Source organism: Danio rerio, chromosome 1 (assembly GCF_049306965.1).
Source record: "Danio rerio strain Tuebingen ecotype United States chromosome 1, GRCz12tu, whole genome shotgun sequence".
Classification (NCBI taxonomy): Eukaryota; Metazoa; Chordata; class Actinopteri; order Cypriniformes; family Danionidae; genus Danio; species Danio rerio.
Genome location: NC_133176.1, coordinates 25,568,099 through 25,589,371, shown reverse-complemented (window position 1 = coordinate 25,589,371; position 21,273 = coordinate 25,568,099). Strand labels below are relative to the sequence as shown.

Below are 21,273 nucleotides of genomic sequence, written 5' to 3'. Positions count from 1 at the left end.
TGTCCTAGAAGCATATGCTTGTAATTTGTGTGTATTATGTCATTTGTGACTGCTGAAAGCACATTTTGACAGATCCCGTTACCCATGCTACTTGGTTACGTTCTCTGAGGAGCTTTCCATGAGTTGTTGAGCATGTGAAAACATTTTTAAAATAACAAATCTATCACAATCTGAGGTAAATTCATTTAACGATCGGGCCGCATGGTATTTCATTGTGTCTCATTCACTAACTACCTTCAGTTTAGCTTATTTGACTACATCTTTATGGAGTTAGATTTTTTGTTAATATATCAATAAGCTTGAATGACATCATGTTATCTCCTGTGTGTTTTGTAGGCTCTGGAGAGCGAGTTTGTGTCCTGTCAGTTGCATCAGTGGATTGATCTGATCTTTGGATACAAGCAGCAGGGACCCGAGGCCATCAGAGCTCTCAATGTCTTCTACTACCTGACTTATGAAGGAGCTGTTAACCTCAGCTCCATATCTGACCCCATGCTCAGAGAGGTGAGTGTGTGTTTTTCTGTTGCACATACAGTACCGTTGAAAGCAACATTATTAGCCTTTCTGTGAAATTTTTTATTCTATTTCAAAAAATCTTTACAGTATTTCTTATTTTATATACCTTGCTGAAAAATCCAGCTTAAACCAGCCTAGGCTGGTTGGCTGGTTTTAGCTAGTTGACCAGCCTGGTTTTAGAGGGGTTTTGGCCATTTCCAGGCTGGTTTCCAGCCATTTCCAGCCTGGTCTTAGCTGGTCAGGCTGGAAAATGACCAGCCAAATCCAGCTAAAACCAGCTTGACCAGCCTGGTTTAAGCTGGATATAGCTGGTTTTGGCTGGACTCCCAGCTTGGCTAGGCTGGTCAAGCTGGTTTTAGCTGGTCATCTCCCAGCCTGACCAGCTAAGACCAGGCTGGAAATGGCTGGAAACCAGCCTGAAAGTGGCCAAAACCCCTCTAAAACCAGCTTGGTCGACCAGCTAAAACCAGCCAACCAGCCTAGGCTGGTTGAAGCTGGATTTTTCAGCAGGGTATTTCTATTATAAATATTATATATTTATATATATTCTACAGAACAACCTTATGATGTGACTTGACTTGACTAACCTAAGTTAGTTAACTGAATTAACCTAGTTAATCATTTATATGGCACTTTAACCTGAATACTAGTATCTTTTAGTATATTGTACAATGAAAAAAGTTTCATGCAGTACTTCCTCCAATTAGACATGTATCTTTCATTTCAGTTTAATATAATTTGTTTTATTTTTTGAGTAATATATTTTAAGTTCGAAACATAGTTAAATGTAAATGTTTTTGATTAAGAGCTCAAGTAGTAAATGTTTGTTTTTGACTCGCACAGTAATGACCTAGCCCACAGCACTATAGCCAGGTGCATCAGGGCAAATGATTTAGAGTTAGGCTGCGTCTGAAACCACATACTTCCATACTACGCTAAAATCAGTATGCGAGCCGAGTAGTATGTCCGAATTCATAGAACTCAAAAATCAGTATGTCAGAAGAACCCAGATGACCTACTACAGGGGTGTCCACACTCGGTCCTGGAGGGCTGGTGTCCGAGAGAGTTTAGCTCCAACCCTAATCAAACACACCTGAACAAGCTAATCAAGCTCTTACTAGGTATACTAGAAACTTCCGGGCAGATGTGTTGAAGCAAGTTGGAGCTAAGATCAGTAGGACACCGGCCATCCAGGACTGACTTTGGACACCCCTGACCTACTACTTCCGGTGAGATTCTGAAATGCGCATCCCATGTACGCTGCGCTATCCCATGATGCTTCGCGAGAGAATACATAAATGAGAGTGAAGTGACGCAACTAACATGGGTAGGTCATGTGACCATGACAAAATGGCAGATGTAGTACGTCGGTATTCAGTTCATACTGTATAGAACGTACTTTTCTAATGGACAAGTAGTACGTTTAAATTCAATTGCAGTACCTAGTGAGTAGTAGGCTGTTTTGGATGCAGCCTTTGTTTATGTATTATATTAGTTAAAATACATGGGTTGTTTTGATATAAACTTTGTGTGTTTATGTTTAAGTTGGCTTCTGTGATTTAAGCTGAATATTTCATTTATTTATAAAATATTGGCCATCACTATCAACGAGGGTAATGTGTAAAGGAAGCACCCCAGTGGTGGACTGTTCATGTTCTGAGCTCAGAATAAAAAGGTTAACTGACAGTGCCGTCTCCTACCTGCTTATTCTGCCAAATTGCTTCTAGCCCCTTTCACACATACAGACCTTTCCGGAAATTTTCCGGCAATTTTCCGGAAAGGTCAGTATGTGTGAACAGGCCTTTTTTGAAAATAGCGGTAAATTTGTTCCGGCTATTTTTTTGGAAAGAGAAACCTGTAATTTGCCGGAATGCTGCTCTGTGTGAATGCAGAAGGAAGATTGCCGGAAAGAAGGAAGCTTTCACGTCTAGAACGTGCTGACGTGAGACATCTACTTTAGCCAATCAGAACACTCAGACGCATTTACGTCCGCACTGTTTATAAAAAATAAAAGCCTTTAAATATTTTTCCACACACATTTAGCTGCCGGATGTTAGTCAGATAATGTTTATATGTTCCTTCTTAATGCCAACTGTGTAAATAATTATTGATAAGATGCTTATAAGCTATTGTATTTACCTTCAAGCTCTGCTTTCTTCAGTTGCTTGCTGCGTCACATGTGCCCTTGAAGCAGCCGGTGAGCGCAGCACACACACAAATATTGTGTACATCTCGACATGGGAAAGTGTTTCTCTACACTGTATGTTTTCATCAAAGTTGTTCACAATATTTATCCATCCACAGAGTTTGTAATGTAATCAAATGTTTACAAATACAAGCACAGCCATTAAGGGCTCATTTCTGGTTAATGATGTAAGAATTTACCGGTATTTTGGAATGGATGTGTAAATGGTCTTTTCCAGAAAAATTCCATAACATCCTTGCCTGTGTGAACAGCGCTTTTTTTTTTTTTTTTTTTTTACGGGTAAAGTCGTTCTGGAAATTTTATGAATATTTACCGGTATCACTGTGTAAAAGGGGCTAGAGACACTCAGGGTTGTGCGGCATATAAGACACTAGAGTTCTCCTAACTCCAGTTGCCCAAGTACAGCAAGCATTACAATATGCTTTTTACTTTCATGTACTTATAAAAAAAATTGTATCAGGCAAATGATTTATTTTTTATAGACTCAAAAAAAATAAATTTAGATGTGAAACCATTTTTTTTTATTGGATGAATGAACATTATATGGGAATTGTTGTTTTAATTTAAACTTTATCTTCTTGTTTAGAACATAAGGAGAATTTCAGTTAATTGACTTTCTTCAACAAGACAAATACTGTATGCCTTGTAAAAGGTTATATAAAAGTGTTCTCATGGAGATAGAAAATATTAAGGCGTATGATTTATTTTTCATTGGGTCAAGTGATCAAATTTAAATGTAAACCTTTACCCTGATTTTTTTATTGAGATGAATGAAAGCTTTTTTCAGTGTATGTACTGTCATCAAAGACAAAATAAATGAATAATTAGAAATTTGTTATTAAAAATATTTATTTGATAGTTTAACTAAATAATATTAACTAAATATTTGAATCTCAAAGGAGGGCTAATAATTTTGCCTTTAACTGTACACTATAGTACAATAATAAAATGATTGAATTATATTTTATAATGTTATAAATGATTCCATTTACAATACCGTTGTTTTATCAACGCAGTCCTAGGTATTGCAGTGCAGTCCTAATTATGTAAAACATTTGACCAATAGTGTATGCTCACAAACATGGAAACATCCTTCTCTCTTTACTTTAGTTAACCTGAGAGGGGTTGTTTTCATATTTAAAGTATCACCTAAGAGAAAATTAGGCTCAGTTGTGCTCTAATATGCTTCACTTTGGCCAGACTCTAAAGCAATGTCACATCTTTCCTAATTCATTATACTGTAGTCACCAAATTTAGAATAAATACACTTGCTAAATTATGAATACAGTAATACACAGTATACAGGGTATTTTAGAATAGTGATAAAATGGTTGTAACAGTAGTGACCAACTGTTTATGGTATCATATCTACATCCAAGTGTAACAAATTATTGAATGAAAAAATTATATTAGTGATATTGAGATGCTTGTCTAATGTGGAGGACAAGGTTTAAGAAAACTGAATTGTTGTTGCAATCTGAAATTACAAGAGAAAACAATGTATTGTTTGCTGTAACAAGTTATGACTCATTTTATTAAACATGAGAAACATGGATTACTCATTCACAATGAGATTTATACTGTATAGTAGGATGTCATACTCTTTTGAAATCAGAGTTGATGCTTATGTACAGTGTATGCAAATATGTAGCTTAATTGATAGGGTGTGCATAGAATGTTGCAAAATTCATCAACAACACAGTACGTGTATAGCTTGATTTTTCTACCAGAGCAAACACAGAGTTCGCACTTGCACTCTGATTTGTGTTTGTATTACTATATTTGTCTACATGGTGGCAACGCTAATCTGGGCTGCCTTTTGACAGTTGTAAAAAAAAAAAAAATTACTACTGAAAATCAATATAAGCATTTTCAGGTGCATCATGCATGAGGGTATTATGAAGGCATCCACACATTTATTATGAACAACTGCGGATAATTTGTATTTTTAGAGTGTATGCATCAAACGCCTTGCCTGTGCTCTCTGTTTAATGGCAGAACATTTTCAAATGCTGTTTGTGTATCTATTTGAGTATGTTACTAACTTCATAAACACAAAGTATACATTGGGCTGCAGATTTACTATTGCTAGCCAAATACTTTCAAATGAAACATGTAAGAATGCAAATTATTTTCTTAAACTGATTTTGCTTAGACCTCATTCAATTTATCCACTGACTAATGGAAAACTAGTTGACAAAGCCAGGTGACTTTTTTTGCTTATGAAATTACCCAAAAATGATGGCACCTTTAGAAGATAGCTGCCTATAGCTGCGATAGCTGGATGGCCAGTGAGGCATCACACTAGGTTTTGGAGCAGAGCTATTGTAAACAGGGTTGAGCTTCAACAGACACTTACAAAACATTTGTTTAGCTGTTACTGTGAGCCCCGAAGACATACTACAGACTCAGAAGGAATCTCACTTTCGGATTGTGTCCCCCACCCCTCTCTCCCACACTCATTTATTATTCATCTCTTTCTTTCTGGAAACTGCCACACAGAAGCACAGAGCAGACAGGGCTCACTAACTGCCCCACTGACAGCTACACATGCTCTTCACAGGGTCCAGGTACTGCCTTTCTCCATGATCTGTATGACATCCAAGACATACACAGAAGCTTTGAGAATTGGTTCCATTTTTAAAGGTGACCTACCTTTTAAGAAAATGTGGAACAAGTCTCTGATGTGCCTAGAGTGTGTATGTGAAGTTTCAGCTCAAAATACCACAAACATTTTTGTTATTTAGGCATTGGTCCAAATTGTGCCATTTTTATGACTGTTGCTTTAAATTCTAATGAGCTCCAGCTACAAACGCCTATGCATCAGCATAGTGGCAGATTCAAAACAGGACTAATGTTATCTCTGTGAAAAACACACTCAGAAGAAGGCAGTCTATGGAGAATACTGTGTTTATTTCTGCATCCTAAAACATCACATTTATAATGCCTCTTAGTTGCTGATATTAACTTTGACAGGTATTGTGTGAAAAACTCTGGCGGACAGCTATTTCACGATCAGGGCTATAAATGCTAATGAGGGATAGATCGTCACTAATTGGTGGGTATTTTTCCGATGGCATGTACAAAAGGAGAATGTCAATCAAAGTGTTTCTCCTGACAATTTTTATTAAGTATGATCATAAAAAAATGTAATTAATACTTTTTTACTATTAAAGGCAGTCTATATTCAGACACAGTTACTACACAACTGTTGATTTTTGCACAATACATCCACTTTTTTAAATGGGAAATTAAATAGGAACTTAATGGCTTTTGTGATGGATAATGTCTGCATTCTCTCAGCCAAGATACTGTAATTCCCATTTCCTGCATGGCTTCTGCTTCTTGTTTTGGCACAGCAAGCATTCATTTATTTCCGCTCTAAAATTGCAGTGGCCAGCAGCAACCCCATTTACTACAGAGGACAGTGCACATAGCATCCTGTGCTGGCATACAGAATATTTACCATTCAAGACTCTCTGCTTTGCTTCATCCCAGAAGAGCAGGATGTTGGTGTTTCTGAAGCTGACATGGTGGTCTGTAATCCATTATTTAGAGCAATGTAATTTGGTTGTTCGTTGCATTATTGTCCTGGATGTGAGCCTAACAGGACTTTGAGTATGTTTATATATACACTGGCGATCAAAATAAGAGAACAATCTATAAATAATTGAACAATTCTGAAATAATGTCATCTTCACTGCTCAACAGTTGAAGGATTTTTTGTCCCATCTATACTATGCTACCAGAACACCTTTTCCCCAAAATATCAAAGGCATTTCAACAAAAAACATTATTTTGCAGAAAACACACTGATCAAAATTAGAGAACAATAATGACTGTAGCATGGAAAAAGATTACAGCTACATTTTCTGAAGGTTAAAACAGTCAACAATTAGTAGGAAGTGTACAGGCCTCTGCTCTGAATTACTTCAGCACATCTATGGCCACAAGACAGCACTAGTCTCTCACACTGCTCTGGCATGATTTTGGCACACTCTTCTTCCAGTCTTCTCGACAGTTCAGTTACTGTAATGGGTTTCTTGGCCATAACTTTGTCACCAAAGATTTTTCAGAGGTTCTCTATTGGGTTGAGTTCCGGACTCTGGGCAGACCATGTCATTATTTCAATATTTTCAGTTTCAAGGAACTGCTTTACCCATTTTACTGTGTGACATGGCTCGTTTTCCTGCATGAACACTGCGGGCTGATTGGGTAATGAACGCAGGGAAGCAACCATATGTTGTTGAAGAAGGTTCTGATAAACATTTGCATTTACTCTGCCATATACATGTAGAGGCCCAACTCCTGCTGCAAAAAAACATGCCACAAACCATGACACTTCCTCCTCCACTTTTTACTGACTTCTTTATACAATTTGGGTTCAGTCTTTCTCCAGTTTGTCGCCGAACATAATGTTTCCCATCGGACCCAAATAAATTAAACTTGCTTTCATCACTGAAGTGAACTTTGGAGCAGTTCTCCTCTGTCACACAACATGCTTCTCAGCAAAGCTTAGTCTAGCCTTTTGATTCTTTCTGCTAATGAGAGGTTAGGTGACTGCAGAGTGGGCTTTTAGTCCAAATGCTCTTAAACGTAGAGACACTGTATGACGAGACAGATCTTTACCCTGTTCAGTGCTGAACTGGTGAGCAGTTCCAGCTGTAGTGTAAAAATGATTGCCCATTGAGATCCTCCGCAGTATCCTGTCATCTCTTCTGTGGATGACCAGCCTTCTTGAGAGACTTGAATGAGTTGTGATGTTGTAAAGATTTAGTATTCTTGAAATCACAGATTTGGAAGGACCAACTTGTCTTGCTATGGCTGATTGGGTCATCCCTTTGGCCTTCATCTGGACAACCTGCTTTCAGTCACTTTATAATGGCCCACCATCTTGCAGAGTAAGTGAAACTGGAAGTTAGGCTGCCAGGTAAATAGGGGTTGACAGATAATCAAGGGAATTAGCACCAGATTCCAGATTGACACCAATAACTGGGAGGTATCTAAAAGTGTTCTCTAATTTTGATCAGTGTGTTTTCGGCAAAATAATGTTTTTTGTTGAAATGCCTTTGTTATTTTGGGGAAAAGGTGTTCTGGTAGCATGGTATAGATGGGACAAAAAATCCTTCAACTGTTGAGTAGTGAAGATGACATTATTTCAGAATTATTCAATTATTTATACATTGTTCTCTAAATTTGATCGCCAGTGTATACACACACACACATACACCTGTCCAACTTCTTGTTGATGCTAATTTCTAACCAGCCTATTACATGGCAGCAACTCAATGCATTTAGGCTTGTAGATATGGTCATTTCTGAACGCATAACATGTCAAACCTTGAGGCGGATGCGCTACAGCAGCAGAAGACCCCACCAGGTGGAACTCCTGTCAGCTAAGAACAGGAAACTGAGGCTACAATTCGCACAGGATTACCAAAATTGGGCAATAGAAGATTGGAAAAACGTTGCCTGGTCTGATGAGTCTCGATTTTTGCTGCAACATTCAGATGGTAGGGTCAGAATTTGGTATCAACAATATGAAAGGGTGGACCCATCCTGCCTTGTATCATCGGTTCAGGCCTGTGGTGGTGGTGTAATTGTCTGGGGGATATTTTTTGGCACACTTTGGGCCCATTAGTACCAAATGATCAATTGTCAATGCTACAACCTACCTGACTACTGTTGCTGACAATGTCCATCCCTTTATGACCACAGTGTTACCCATCTTCTAATGGCTAATTTAAGCAGGATAGCGTGCCATGTCAAAATGCATGAATCAGCTCAGACTGGTTTCTTGAACATGACAATGAGTTCACTTTACTCAAATGGTCACCACAGTCACCAGAACTCAATTCAATAGAGCACCTTTAGGATGTGGTGGAATCGGAGATTCACATCATGTATGTGAAATCTTTAGCAACTGCATGATGCTATCATGTCAATATGGACCAAAATCTCTGTGGAATATTTCCAGTGCCTTGTTGAATTTATGCCACAAAGGATTAAGGCAGTTCTGAAAGTAAAAGGTGGTCCAACCCGGTCCTAGTAAGGTATACCTAACAAAATGGCCGGTCAGTGTATATATAAACTTTAGTTGGAGTGGATGGCATATTTAATAGGATGCAGTCGAAAACAATTTGTATTGTTGCGCGTTAATGTTTACTCAGTAAAATACCTTTGAACATTCCCAAAGGATGCGTTTTAACTGTTTTGTCAGACAATGTCCTTAAAAGTCTTAAAGGATTAGCTTCCCCCAAGAAAAAGAAAATTCCGTTATTAATCACTGACCCTTCTGTTGTTTCAATTTCATACACCCTTGTTTATCTTTGGAACACAAATTCTGATATTTTAGATGAATCTGAGAGCTCTGAGACATACATCATCCAGAAAGAGAATCACAAACTATATTAAAACATCGCATGTCACTATCAGGTATTCAACTGTAATCATAAAAAAACAGTCATTGTGCACCTAAAAAACTTTTAGCAGGTGCTAGTTAAATTCAAATTAAACTAAATTAATTATTAAACAACGTTAAGACAACGTTTCAATCTGTAATCACACAAAGCTTCAAGAACATTTAAGTTGAAAAAAAAACAACAACTGTAAAAGCAGATCAGATCAGGGTGGATCGGGAAATATGACACCTGCAAAATTTATCAGAATTTTTTCTCACATTGAACAAGGTAATTGGTAAGATAAATCATTTTTTAACAAATACCTATTCTATTCAGTAAGTTTGTAAATATTCTAAATTGTTGGAAGCATCAGGCAATGAATTGAACATGGAATTTTAACGTTCAACCCATTATAACTATATTAATTTACCTGTATTCATATATCCACACTAGGATTTACACATCCTCCACTACTGTATAGGATCTCTGCATAGTATACTGTAGGTCATGCAACCTGTGAGTGTGTGCACTGGGCCAGTCGCTGGTGTCGGAGGGGTTCCAGTCTTCCTGCCCTTCATGCTCAGTGACTGAGACTGATTAATGACTCAACTCACCTTATACCCATCTAGGTGTTCTTGCAAACACTTTATAGCTCCTTCCTTCACTGCATGCTTCCTTTCTTTGATCTGTTCATCCCTCTCTATCTATCTAGCGATGATTCTGTCCATCTTTCATTTCTTTCCTCCCTCTGTGCCCTTAATCCTCTATCCATTTCTTTATCCTTCTATCTGATGCAGATTCATTGCCTATCTGTTCCAGTCATCTCTCCAGTTCAGCCCATTACCCTCCACACTTCCTGTTTAATAAGCAGAGGTTAAATGGGATTCCTTTCGCCTGACTGCCACTCCACCATTCGCAGGCCATTAGAAGATCAATAAATTCACATAGCCGTGTCAAACTGTAATAAACACGCTTGAAAAAAAAAAATCTTTCAGCAGGCTTATGAGAAGAATGTATATCAAAACAGCCCCGAAGAGCTATGCAGTTCTTGAATGATGAGCATTCATTCATTTTTTGTGCAGTATTTTAGCCCTGTCAGCCGTATGCATGGGCATTAACTACTGTATGGTTTGTGCCAAAAATAAAATTGTAATGTGTAGTAATTTTAGAACACATACCTGCATACATCAATACTGTATATGCCTTCATGAAAACGAATATTTGTCATAGTTTGTTGAATATAAAATTTAAAATTTTGCCATTACTCACAGTACTTGCCTTCATGCAATTCCAACTTTCTGTGACTTACTTTAATTTTTGTTAAGTTTATACTAAGTTTTTTTTTTATTGTGTGATTTATTTTTTTATTATTATTTTTTTATTGCTTTTAGCAAATGACTTGATACAAATCTGGTTGGTAACCAAATCATTATTACTGTACAGTGGGTGACACTTCAAAAGGACTATTACCACTGTGTGTGGTGCTGCCGCCGCTCTAAGGGATGAAGAACATGTTTTTAGGTGTAACCGCAGTTTGTGACTGTGCCACCAGGGGGCACAAGGGTTGAGATGCGAATAGACAGAAATATCCAGTATCTGTAAATACCCTGATACTTGTAAATGAAGATGAAATAAAAAAACAAAGCATTATAAGGTCTTCATTAATCATTAAAAAGTTGTTAACAAGCTTTATTATCATTGTAAACGTAAGGGGAGGATTAATTTTTTTAAAAGTAAAACAAGAAATAAAAGACAAATGAAATGAAAGTATATATACATATAATTAAATAAATAAATAAATAAAGCAGTGTTTTAGCCTAAATATAGAGTGTTTGTTATTTTAAAGTGATAGGACAAACTCTGCGTTCACACCGAAGATGGCAAGAGTGTTAAAGGTTGATCTGGCCTCCCTGGCTACAATGCTGTCTGCCTTCAGCTCCGGCGGCAAGACTGTCAAAATTCATTCCCTTGATCCCATATTTAAATTAGCCGTTGCCGCATATCAGCAAAACATGCTTTCTAGTGTGAAAATGCTGCACACTTTTTATCAAATTCATTTAACAATGCAAAATCAAGTTGCATGTGGTGTGGCTTTGCTCCACTTATCTAATATGTCCATATGTTTGAAATGTTCTGAAGCAGCCTACTGTTTTGTACTGTCGCATAAGATTCCTGCTTTTTTAAAGAATAAAATACATAACTTTAATGCACATCAGTAACTCGCCAGAAACTTTTTTAATGTATTTTCCTGTGAGAAAACATTCTAAATAGTTGGAAATCCGATGACCACAATAATCAAACACTTGGAAACAACTGTGGTCAGAATTAAAGTTTACACAGGGCTGTGTTCTCTGGACTTTTCTCAAACGCGCGACTTCTACTTTTCGATTGATTATATTTTACTTTCCCATTTTATGTCTTAATTATTGTACATATCTAATAAATTAATAACGAAATAGGCCTAAATAATTATTTTTTGAAAGACATTATTAGCGAAACACAAAGAAACGGTGTGGCACATGGTCTAAAGGGCTTATAAGTTGAATGCTACTATATTAAAAACATAAAAGATTGAACTACCTCAAGCATATCATATAATATTATATAAATAATATTATAATAAAAAAATAATAATAATTTTGCCACAGGATGTGAATTAACTCCCGTTAATTTCCTGTTAATATTAACTAGCGTTTTTATTTATTTTTTATTTTTTAGTAATTTAGTTTAGTTTAGAGTAGCTGTTTATTTTAGCTGATTCATTGACTCAACTTTTGCTTGGGAAATGAAGTCACTTTATCTCAAGTCAAGGAATGACTGTAAAGACAATACATATAGTTTGTGTTTTTTACATTGTTAAATGAGGTTTTTACATTGTGCCAATAGGTTGGTGGTCAGTGCTCAACATACTGTATACTGTAGCATAACTGCAGGTTGCCCAAGTTAGAATCCTAACTCACTGACATTTTCCAATCCTACCCCCTCTCCAAGTTTTCTTTCTTGTGAATATTTGCTGTCCTATCATAATACAGGCGAAAATGGCAAAAATAAATCTACACCTATATCTAAAAGGAAATTATGCAAGAAAAGAAAACTTTAGTCACATCCATTGCCATAATCACTTGGGTATCTATTGTAAAGTTATTTTCATATTACTTGAAACTTTTCAAACAGAATTTTTAATACTTTATGGTGCAGTTTCTGATTTTACACAGGTCTGGAGTAAACCTCATTTTAGACCCTGACCCCACATCATTGCGCAGTTTGTGTAGCTAAATTAGAAAAACAAACCAGTATGGTGTATGACTCTTAGAACAGCTAGTGTGTGTGTTTGTCTGCATACAGCAGGTATGGCACCAGCTCTGGTTCCTCTCAGATGGGGTTGTTGGAAACCCACTATTTGGTTCTGGTATATCAGGTCTGGTTTTGGCAGGACTGGGATTTGTCAGTCTTAGCAACTAAGTTTGGGTTTTTGATGGCAAACTGTGTGTGTAATTGCGTCTCTGTGTTTGTGAAGCCCAGTGTGTGCACACATGTGTGTGTGTATGTGCATAGACCATGGGGCGTGTGGAATGTCTCATGGCAGATTAGGGTCACTCAGGAGACTGGGCCATGTTTACTCAGACGATGATTACTTCCTGTCTTTGCCCTGCCATCTTAAAAAAAAGAGAGAACATGACAGGCACAAAGAGCTGCCTTTGCACATGAAATAAACACGCGCACACAGTCTTTTCCTCAAATCAAGCTCCACTTTAACTCAAGTCTGATACTAATCTGACCTTTAAAAAGCGTACATTTAAAGAGAATCCCTTCCCCCAACATCTTTTAAGCATTCATAGGGACCTCATTATGCAAAATAAGAAAATTTGGTCACAGCTTGTTGTACAGCTAAATTGCCTTGTCAAGGGTTAGAGTAAATCAGGTGACTCATGGAGCGTGACTGTGTGTGAGTGAGTATGTGTGTGTGTACATACGGGGTACTTCTATCATTTGAATGTGTAGAATATAAAGAGACCTCATCAGATGTGCACTAGTGCTTCTAAAGAGATTGGCCCCTCTAGCATGGCTAGCGCCCATATAACCTTCTCTATGCATTGGCTGGGTGCTCTGACCTCATTCTACAGTGGTAATAAATGTCAGGAGAGGATTTAATGAAGATGGGTCAGGTGCCTGGGCAAGACGCATCCACATATTAGCTTAAACAAACCATCCCAGTGTGACATGCCCGACCTTCAGCCTGCTTGTGAAGCCAACTCATGCCACACCGCTCTTGAGTCACATTCATTGACTACAGACAGTATTACATGAAACCAGATGAGATCTCGATGTTTATTTGAAAACAAAAATTTTGTGAGTACAGAATGTTGAAATATGATTGTAATACAAATGTGTCAATCTAGTTGGTAACCAAATCATTAATATCATACAGTGGGTGACACTTCAAAAGGACTATTACCGTGGTGTTTGGCACCACCACAGCAAGGGATTAAGAACGTTTTTAGATTTAACAGCAGTTTGCAACTGTGCCAGGGGCACAAAAGAGCAGGATGCAAACGGACAGAAATGTACTGTATACTGGTAATAGCTGTAAAAACCTTTCTACTTGCAAATGAAGATAGAATAAAAAAACAAAGCATTATAGTTCCTTCCCTAATCATTAAAAACGTGTTAAGCTTTATTGGAAAGCAAACTTAAAGGAATAAAATACAACTAAAATAAAATTACAAGCATATATACACAAACAAACAAATAAATAAATAAATAAATAAATAAATAAATAATGCAGTGGTTTAGCTGTAAATGTTTTGAAAGTCACAGGACTAAGACAGTCAATAAATAAGCTTTTTCATTTACAGTTTTCATTTCTGTTTTCTTTGTTGATTATGTTTTACAATCTCATTTTATGTCTTAATTATTGTACATAAATAATAAATGAATAATTAAATAGGCCTAATTTTTTTTTTGTAAAGACATTACCAGCAAAAGCATTACCAGTCCGGCGTATGGTCTAAAGAGCTCTTAAGTTGAATGCTACTTCATCAAAAGCATAAAAATAAATTGATGCGTATAAAAAATGGTTGGTGGAAAGGCCATAATGTGCATAAGTTTCTACAACGTGCATAAAAAATGTTTGCGCATAACTGAATAGGATAAACTTTTTATTCGAAAAATAAGATGCGCATAAACTAAGATGAAAACACTTTTACCAAACAAATTCCAGTATGCGCATTAAAAAATAAAAACATGTGATTTTGTTATAAGAGATCATGTGATGATAAAAATGTGTATAAATGGATAAACTAGCAGGCTGAGCACACTGTAAAACATCTGAAATGTTGTTTTGGTCATTCTAAAACGCTTTAACCATTTAGTATTAGTGTTAATCTCTTATTAATTACCTCCAGAATCAAGATCATCAGTGCTCTATGTCCCATGCCTTCAAACGCCACCACATTTTCATTGCATGTCGTCATTTTTCTTCTGAGCAATTTATTAAATAAAGAAAAGATTGATGCAGTAAATTCCATTTTTACTTGTGATATTTGGCAGCAGTTAATCAGGAAGTGACGATTTTGTTCTCTTTGACCCATTGGATGGAAACGCTGCGAACTGTCTTTAATGCAATATTCCTGTTTTGCACATAAATTTATTACCATCTTTGGATTGAAACATAGCTATTGTCTAAAATGTCCACTAGTGAGGAATAGTTTGTGTTTTTTTAATCGTTATAATTTTTACGACATTTTAAAATCGCATGTTTCTAAGAGATGGGTTGTGGCTGGAAGGGCATCCGCTGCGTAAAAACTTGCTGGATATGTTGGCGGTTCATTCAGTTGTGGCAACCCTGGATTAATAAAGGGACTAAGCTGACAAGAAAATGAATGAATGAATAAAATCGCTTGTAATTAATCATTGTAGTTCAAATTGTGGGTATTGTAGGTGTAGTTCAAATGCTCAAATTATATAGAAGTTCAAATTATTTTTATTTTAGTTTAAATTACTTCCATGCTTAGACTGAGAATTTGTAGACATTTAGTTCGCACTGTATTTTCATTACCTGAACAATTGACAAATTAAATATGCCATGTACTCTTTGTGAAGGTCTGTGAAACTAGATTAGTGGAGTAAATGCCTTAAACAAACAGTAATCTGACTACAAAAAGATCTCATAGATGATGTAATGCGGTTTTGCCAAGCCCCAAAGACTTGGTCAAAAAACAGAGAATTGGTGCCATGCAGTGTCCAGTTCCATTGCTTTTAAGCAGAAATCAACCAATCATGTAATTGAAACGAGGTGTCTTCCCTTACGTGGCCTCTTCTGAACTCTACTTCTTTTGAATGGTATTTCCAGACACAGTAGTCCTGTCATCTGTGTTCCATCAATGCCTCTAATGAGATCACTAGTGGATTTACACTATATAAAGAAGAGTTTGTGTGGTGGAGTCTATTGTTACCAGCAGAGTGGGCCGAATCAGATCAAAGCAGGAGCGCAGGATGAAGAAAGAGAGATGAAGAGCAGAATTGAAGTTAGAAACAGACGGAAAGGATTGACGAAAAGAAGGGGAGTCTGAGCAGAGTGGAAAAAGAGAGAGGTGGAAGAGTAAAGAAATACAATGAGAGGGGTGTGGAAAGCCTTCTTACTTCCTGATGCTTTCAGGAATATGGTTATAGAGCTAGAGCAGTCAAAGACAGTTAAGAATACTCCCCCACCTCCTTTCAAGCATGGGATTCATGGGAATCCAGTTTGAGATTCACAATGATGAACATGTAACATATCACTGAACATGAACTGGACTGATGGATAAGGCATACTTGCACTAATGCAGGAGATCAGATATTCACATATGGGCAAGGATTTGGTGTCAGTACAAAATGAAGCAATTGTTATGCAGGTTTACCTGGTTTTAATTGTATATTAATATCTATTAGTTATGATCTGTTTAGTTTTAGTTGTGCTTTTTGTTTAGCATTACCTTGTTGTAACCAGCAGGTGTCTTTAGTTTGCTACTATCGCATCCATGCTCTGTGTTGGGAATAACGCATTGCAAATAAAGCGTGTTGGGTAATAATAATACTTTAATGATATTAAGTAACGAGTAAAGTAACACATTACTTTTAAAAATAAGTGATATTGAGTTACTTTTTAGTTTAATTAATTAGCTTTTAAAAAAGAAATTGCTAAATCAAAATTAAAGTAGGCGCAATTAATCACGCAGTCAATGAGAGAATGTGTTTATTATTTTGAACGCATTGAAGAAAATGAAATCGCCATTCATGAAGTTCTCAGATAACACTATTCTAAAATATAAAAAATAATTCTCTATTTGAAAAAAAAGTTCTGAAAGAGATCAAGTCTCAGCCAGGTAATAAAAAGTAACTCAAAAGTAACGTAACTATAGACTGTAAAAGATATGTACGTAGTATTCGTGACGTCACCCATAGATTTCTAAAGAGCGCAAATGAAGCTACAAATAGGCGTGGCCAACCGTAGCCATTTTGTTCACGTGTCATCGCACCGACCTCGGCATATCAAACAAGGTCAAAGAGGTGGAGTGTGAGCGGAGCTACAGATGCCTGCTACCAATTGCTTAGACAGGCTTTTCTAACAATCTTTCAGCTAATCAATCTGTAAGATTTTGGAGTTCAATACAGGTCTAAAGAAAAATATAATGACCATTTATCTTAAATAAATCAAATACATTTATAGATATGGTAAGTTTATAATGTCACTTACCTGGGAAATAGGGGCCACGTGAATGGTTTGTGAGCACAATTAGGTCCACACAGCATTCCATATTATCTGATAATTCTAGGAAATAATTATAAAAAGAATTTAATGTGTAAAGCTACATAAAACAAAACAAAAATACAATCTATATGCCAAGTTCAGCAGCTAATCGGTCAGAATGACATGATGGCGACCCGTGAGACCTAGCTGTCACTCAAGTGGCCACACCCTTAATTATGCAGACTTTTTATAACTTTATAAAAAATCAATGGATGAGTCATAAACAGTTGTCATAAAGGGTAATATTAGCTATGTGAACCAAAACCATCTTTTGTACCAGCCTGTAAACTTGTTTTTATTAGCTGTAAAATTGGCCAATTTAGCATTGCAGTCAGTAAACATCTGGACTTTCTGGAGCCAGCCCCCAAAGGCGAGTTGATAAATTGCAGTTTCAGTTACTTCCGTATTGGCTTACGAGGAAGAGCGGGATGTTGCAGCTTAAACGTAACACATTACTTACCATAAAAAGTAACTAAGTAACGCAACTAGTTTCTTTTTTGGTGAGTAACTCAATATTGTAATGCATTACTTTCAAAAGTAACTTTCCCCAACACTGTCCGTGCTAGTTTGATTAATCAATATAATTAGTGAATTTAGCTACCACAGTCTTTAGAAGTGGAATAAAAACGAATGATTTTCCTCAGCATTCTCAAAGAAAGAATCAAGCAAACTAGCGCTGGATAGAGAGTAGTTTTATTTCTATACTTACATTTGCCAGCCTGGCTTCCGTAACTTTCATGTACTTTTAATATTTTTTTTCCAATTCTTTATACATTTTTTTTCCAAGGTAGTCATTATCTATAAACAATCTTTTAAGAGAGATAAAACATCAAGCAGCTTCTCATAATTTCATCTGTAGCTTTAAATTGCGAAAACCCATTTTATATTTCAATGGATTCTGACTGGCTGACCTTTTTTTTTATGTTTATTAGCTAGAAGAAAATAATTCTGAAAGTAATCATAACAGTATCGTTGCTATGCATCTTTATTTTTATAGTTTCGGTCTGAACTGCTGTTTTTTTACATTTAGAACAATTTTAGAACTCTATCTTTATTGTTTTTTGTATAGTTACCGTGCTTAATGTGAATCACTCTTTATTGTCCATATCATTGCTTTTTATTTTTCAGAGTTGTCCTGTTTCTATCTTTTCATATTCAAGATCTTCCTCTAGTCTCTATTACATGCACACATACATTCCTCTGCTTTAACACACTCTAATACTAAAAACAAAACTTTACATAAATCCAGCTCATGCCTTTACTATCATTATCATCATTACCATTTTCATATCTGTCACTTTTTTCCACCCATACATACAGTGCACAAGGACATGGCATTGAGACTGTGTTAGCTGTATTAGCTTGTCCAGGGAAAGTTTAACAATGCTTGAAGGTGATGTTTATAGGCCTGTATCTTTTAATTAGTGCCACCAAACCTTTGTAACCCAAACTCTTTCTTTCTCAGGCTGTGGAGTCTCAAATCAGAAGTTTTGGACAGACACCCTGTCAGCTGCTAATTGAGCCTCACCCGCCTCGCAGTTCTGCCATGCAGGTGGTGAGTAACACATACACACACACACACACACACACACACACACACACACACACACACACACACACACACACAAACACTCTGACTTCCTAACTGTCATGTTCAACATTAAGACATTCACAAATTGATTATCATGTTCACAACTCAAAAAATGGTACATCAGCGAGTGTATTGTCACATAATAATCTAATCAACTGATGACACTCTTTATTTACAGGTCAGGGTTGTTAAATTAACTTGATGTACTAAAACTACTAACTAAAATGAACAGATCAAATATTAAAGTCAAATATAACAAAAAAAAAATCCCAGTAATGCTAAAACAACAGTGGGAGAGCTACAGGAAATGAAAATAAACATGCTGGAAAATAACCGTAAGAAACAAATTTGCTTACACTCTTTCCTCATCATTTTATTATTTCCTCTTCAAAAATACAAATTGTTGTTAATAAATTGTTGGACATTGGCTACTAATAATGAAAATGTTAGTGTTAATTTGGATGCAGAATAATGGTATTGCTCACACAAAAGGACTTACTCTTACAGAATTCCTCGAAACTAAGAATATGTTTAAAAAATTACAATGTAGCCAAAAACAGAAAATAATCAATCCGCATTCAAAAATCTTTAAAAATGACCAAAAATGCTGTATTAATTATACAAGGTCGGTATTTGCAGCTGTCAAAAGTACATGTAGGGAAGTTTAGACATACCACACAAATGCATGTTCACTATTGGTTGTAATCTAAAGTAAGTCTGCACCTTGCTGATGAAGCATAACAAACACTTTAGCAACAACAACAAAAGCTTGTCTTTAATTTACACCTCCCTAAACACGTACAGTACTATGCACAAACTCGATGCCTTCATTTTCAAAGACTTTTCTTTTCGGTTGTTTAAACAGACATGATAATGGAGGAATTTTCAAAAACATTATTTGTTTTTTTTATTCGTTTTATTTTTTTTTTCATTCACAAAAACATGAACAAACAGGCAAAATGCATTAAAAGTTTATACTCCTAAATTGTGTCCATTACATTCACCCAATGTAGTGATGCAATTCCTGTTCAGTCAAATATTGATTCCTTTATTTTCCCTGACTTTCTCTTTGGCACTAGCCGCTTAAGGTTTTCTGTGTACCTTAAATAATATAATAAAGTAAAACAATATATCATTTTTTTTTATTATTTAATGCCTGCCTACTTAAAATAAATAACTTTTTTAGGAAGAGGACTCTCTCTTTGAGTTGATTTAATAAAATTTAATACAAGGTTGATCCATGATTCGTACGGATCACAACCCGCGGTTTGCAACCCATGTGACCTGCGTATTAATTACTTTTTTGAACTTGTAGGTTAATGCAACATGTTTTCTGTCACTGCTTGTTTATCCTGCATTAATGCATTTAGTGTAAATCTGCACAATTAAGCTAAAAGATTATGATCTCAATTCAAACCTGCCCAGCATGAAAATATGATAAATGATAATGATTTGTTTATTAATCCTTCGAAGTGCTGCATTCAAATCTGTGTTTGATTGAGAGAGATTCAGTTTTTACTCTTGTTCATTTAGTTACAAACAATTAAATAACACAGAAGTACTGGGGTAACAGTTTATAGTTCAGATATAAACACTGATGTTTATGGTCAAGATTAAAATATCTATTTAATGGAACCTGAAGCTAGTGAATGTTTTAGCAATTACATTGTGTAACCAATGGGTGACCATCAAAAATATGCCACTGAATAGGTTTTCAAAAAAGACCCATCTATAATGAAACATGAAGTTTTATGTGTGAATTATTGAATCATTAATTGAAAATTAATATGAAATGTTGTACAAGATGTTAGATTTCTATATTTAGCATAATCAGCAACAGTAGCAAAGATCATTTTTCGTATTGTATATCTCTCTCTCTCTCTCTCTCTCTCTCTCTCTCTCTCTCTCTCTCTCTCTCTATATATATATATATATATATATATATATATATATATATATATATATATATATATATATATATATATATATATATATGATCCATTACATCATTACTGGCTGGTTCTGAATGAAGTTTTCATGAATCTGTTTTTGGTGGAGAGCAAGTCTGATTGACCAATTATGTTTTACCCACTTTACTTACTTTCTTTCCCTGTCCACTTTCAGTAGCCCCGAGCGTGAGAAAAGAGTCCTAGAATTGGGAAAGTCCTGTGGTCTGGCAGAGAGGGTTTCTGATAGGGTCTTTAGTCTAGAATCTGAGAGACTGTAGGTGACAACTTAGAAGCCCCCATTAGCTGTGTGTTTTTGTAGCGATGACAGCCCCTGCCAGCCTGTGTGGAAACAAACTCACACACTCTCCTCTAAACGTCCGCATACAGGTAAAGTTAGAGTGTCTGGATGGATTTTTGACTCCAGATAAACACCCTTTAAATGTACAACTTCCTAATAATCCTGCAACTCAATTCAGTTATCTGAAACATGCTAAGATGTATTATCCAAAATGATTTGAATTTAATGTCAAACAAGCAACGCATGCACAAACATTTCCCATGTCAAAAGTTTACAATTTAACAAAGTTACAATTTAAAATGCACTCAGTTTATAAATTATGTTATTTACACTTGATTTCTGGGGAATAATTGATTTAGATTTAAATTCTTTATTAGATTTATCCCAAATCTTAACAACTTAATATTAGGTCAAATGATCATACGCTGTATATTTTAGCAAAACATTTGATTTTGTGTGGCTTAAATTACAGTGTTTATGCTTTATTTAGGGAGCTGTACTAATAAAATAGATAGCTCTTTAT

The 21,273-nt window shown here is 35.9% G+C and overlaps 1 protein-coding gene across 7 annotated transcripts in view; it reads left to right on the top strand.

Annotated features, from left to right (window-relative positions):
* Nucleotides 1-21,273, top strand: part of lrba (LPS-responsive vesicle trafficking, beach and anchor containing) — a 431,164-nt gene that overhangs the window by 379,484 nt on the left and 30,407 nt on the right. For all 7 annotated transcript variants that reach the window (XM_073951393.1, XM_073951386.1, XM_068221229.2 and 4 more), the window contains exons 47-48: nucleotides 337-504; nucleotides 18,378-18,467. In XM_073951393.1, the coding sequence (XP_073807494.1) occupies nucleotides 337-504; nucleotides 18,378-18,467 (258 nt within the window). The remainder of the gene's footprint in view (nucleotides 1-336; nucleotides 505-18,377; nucleotides 18,468-21,273) is intronic.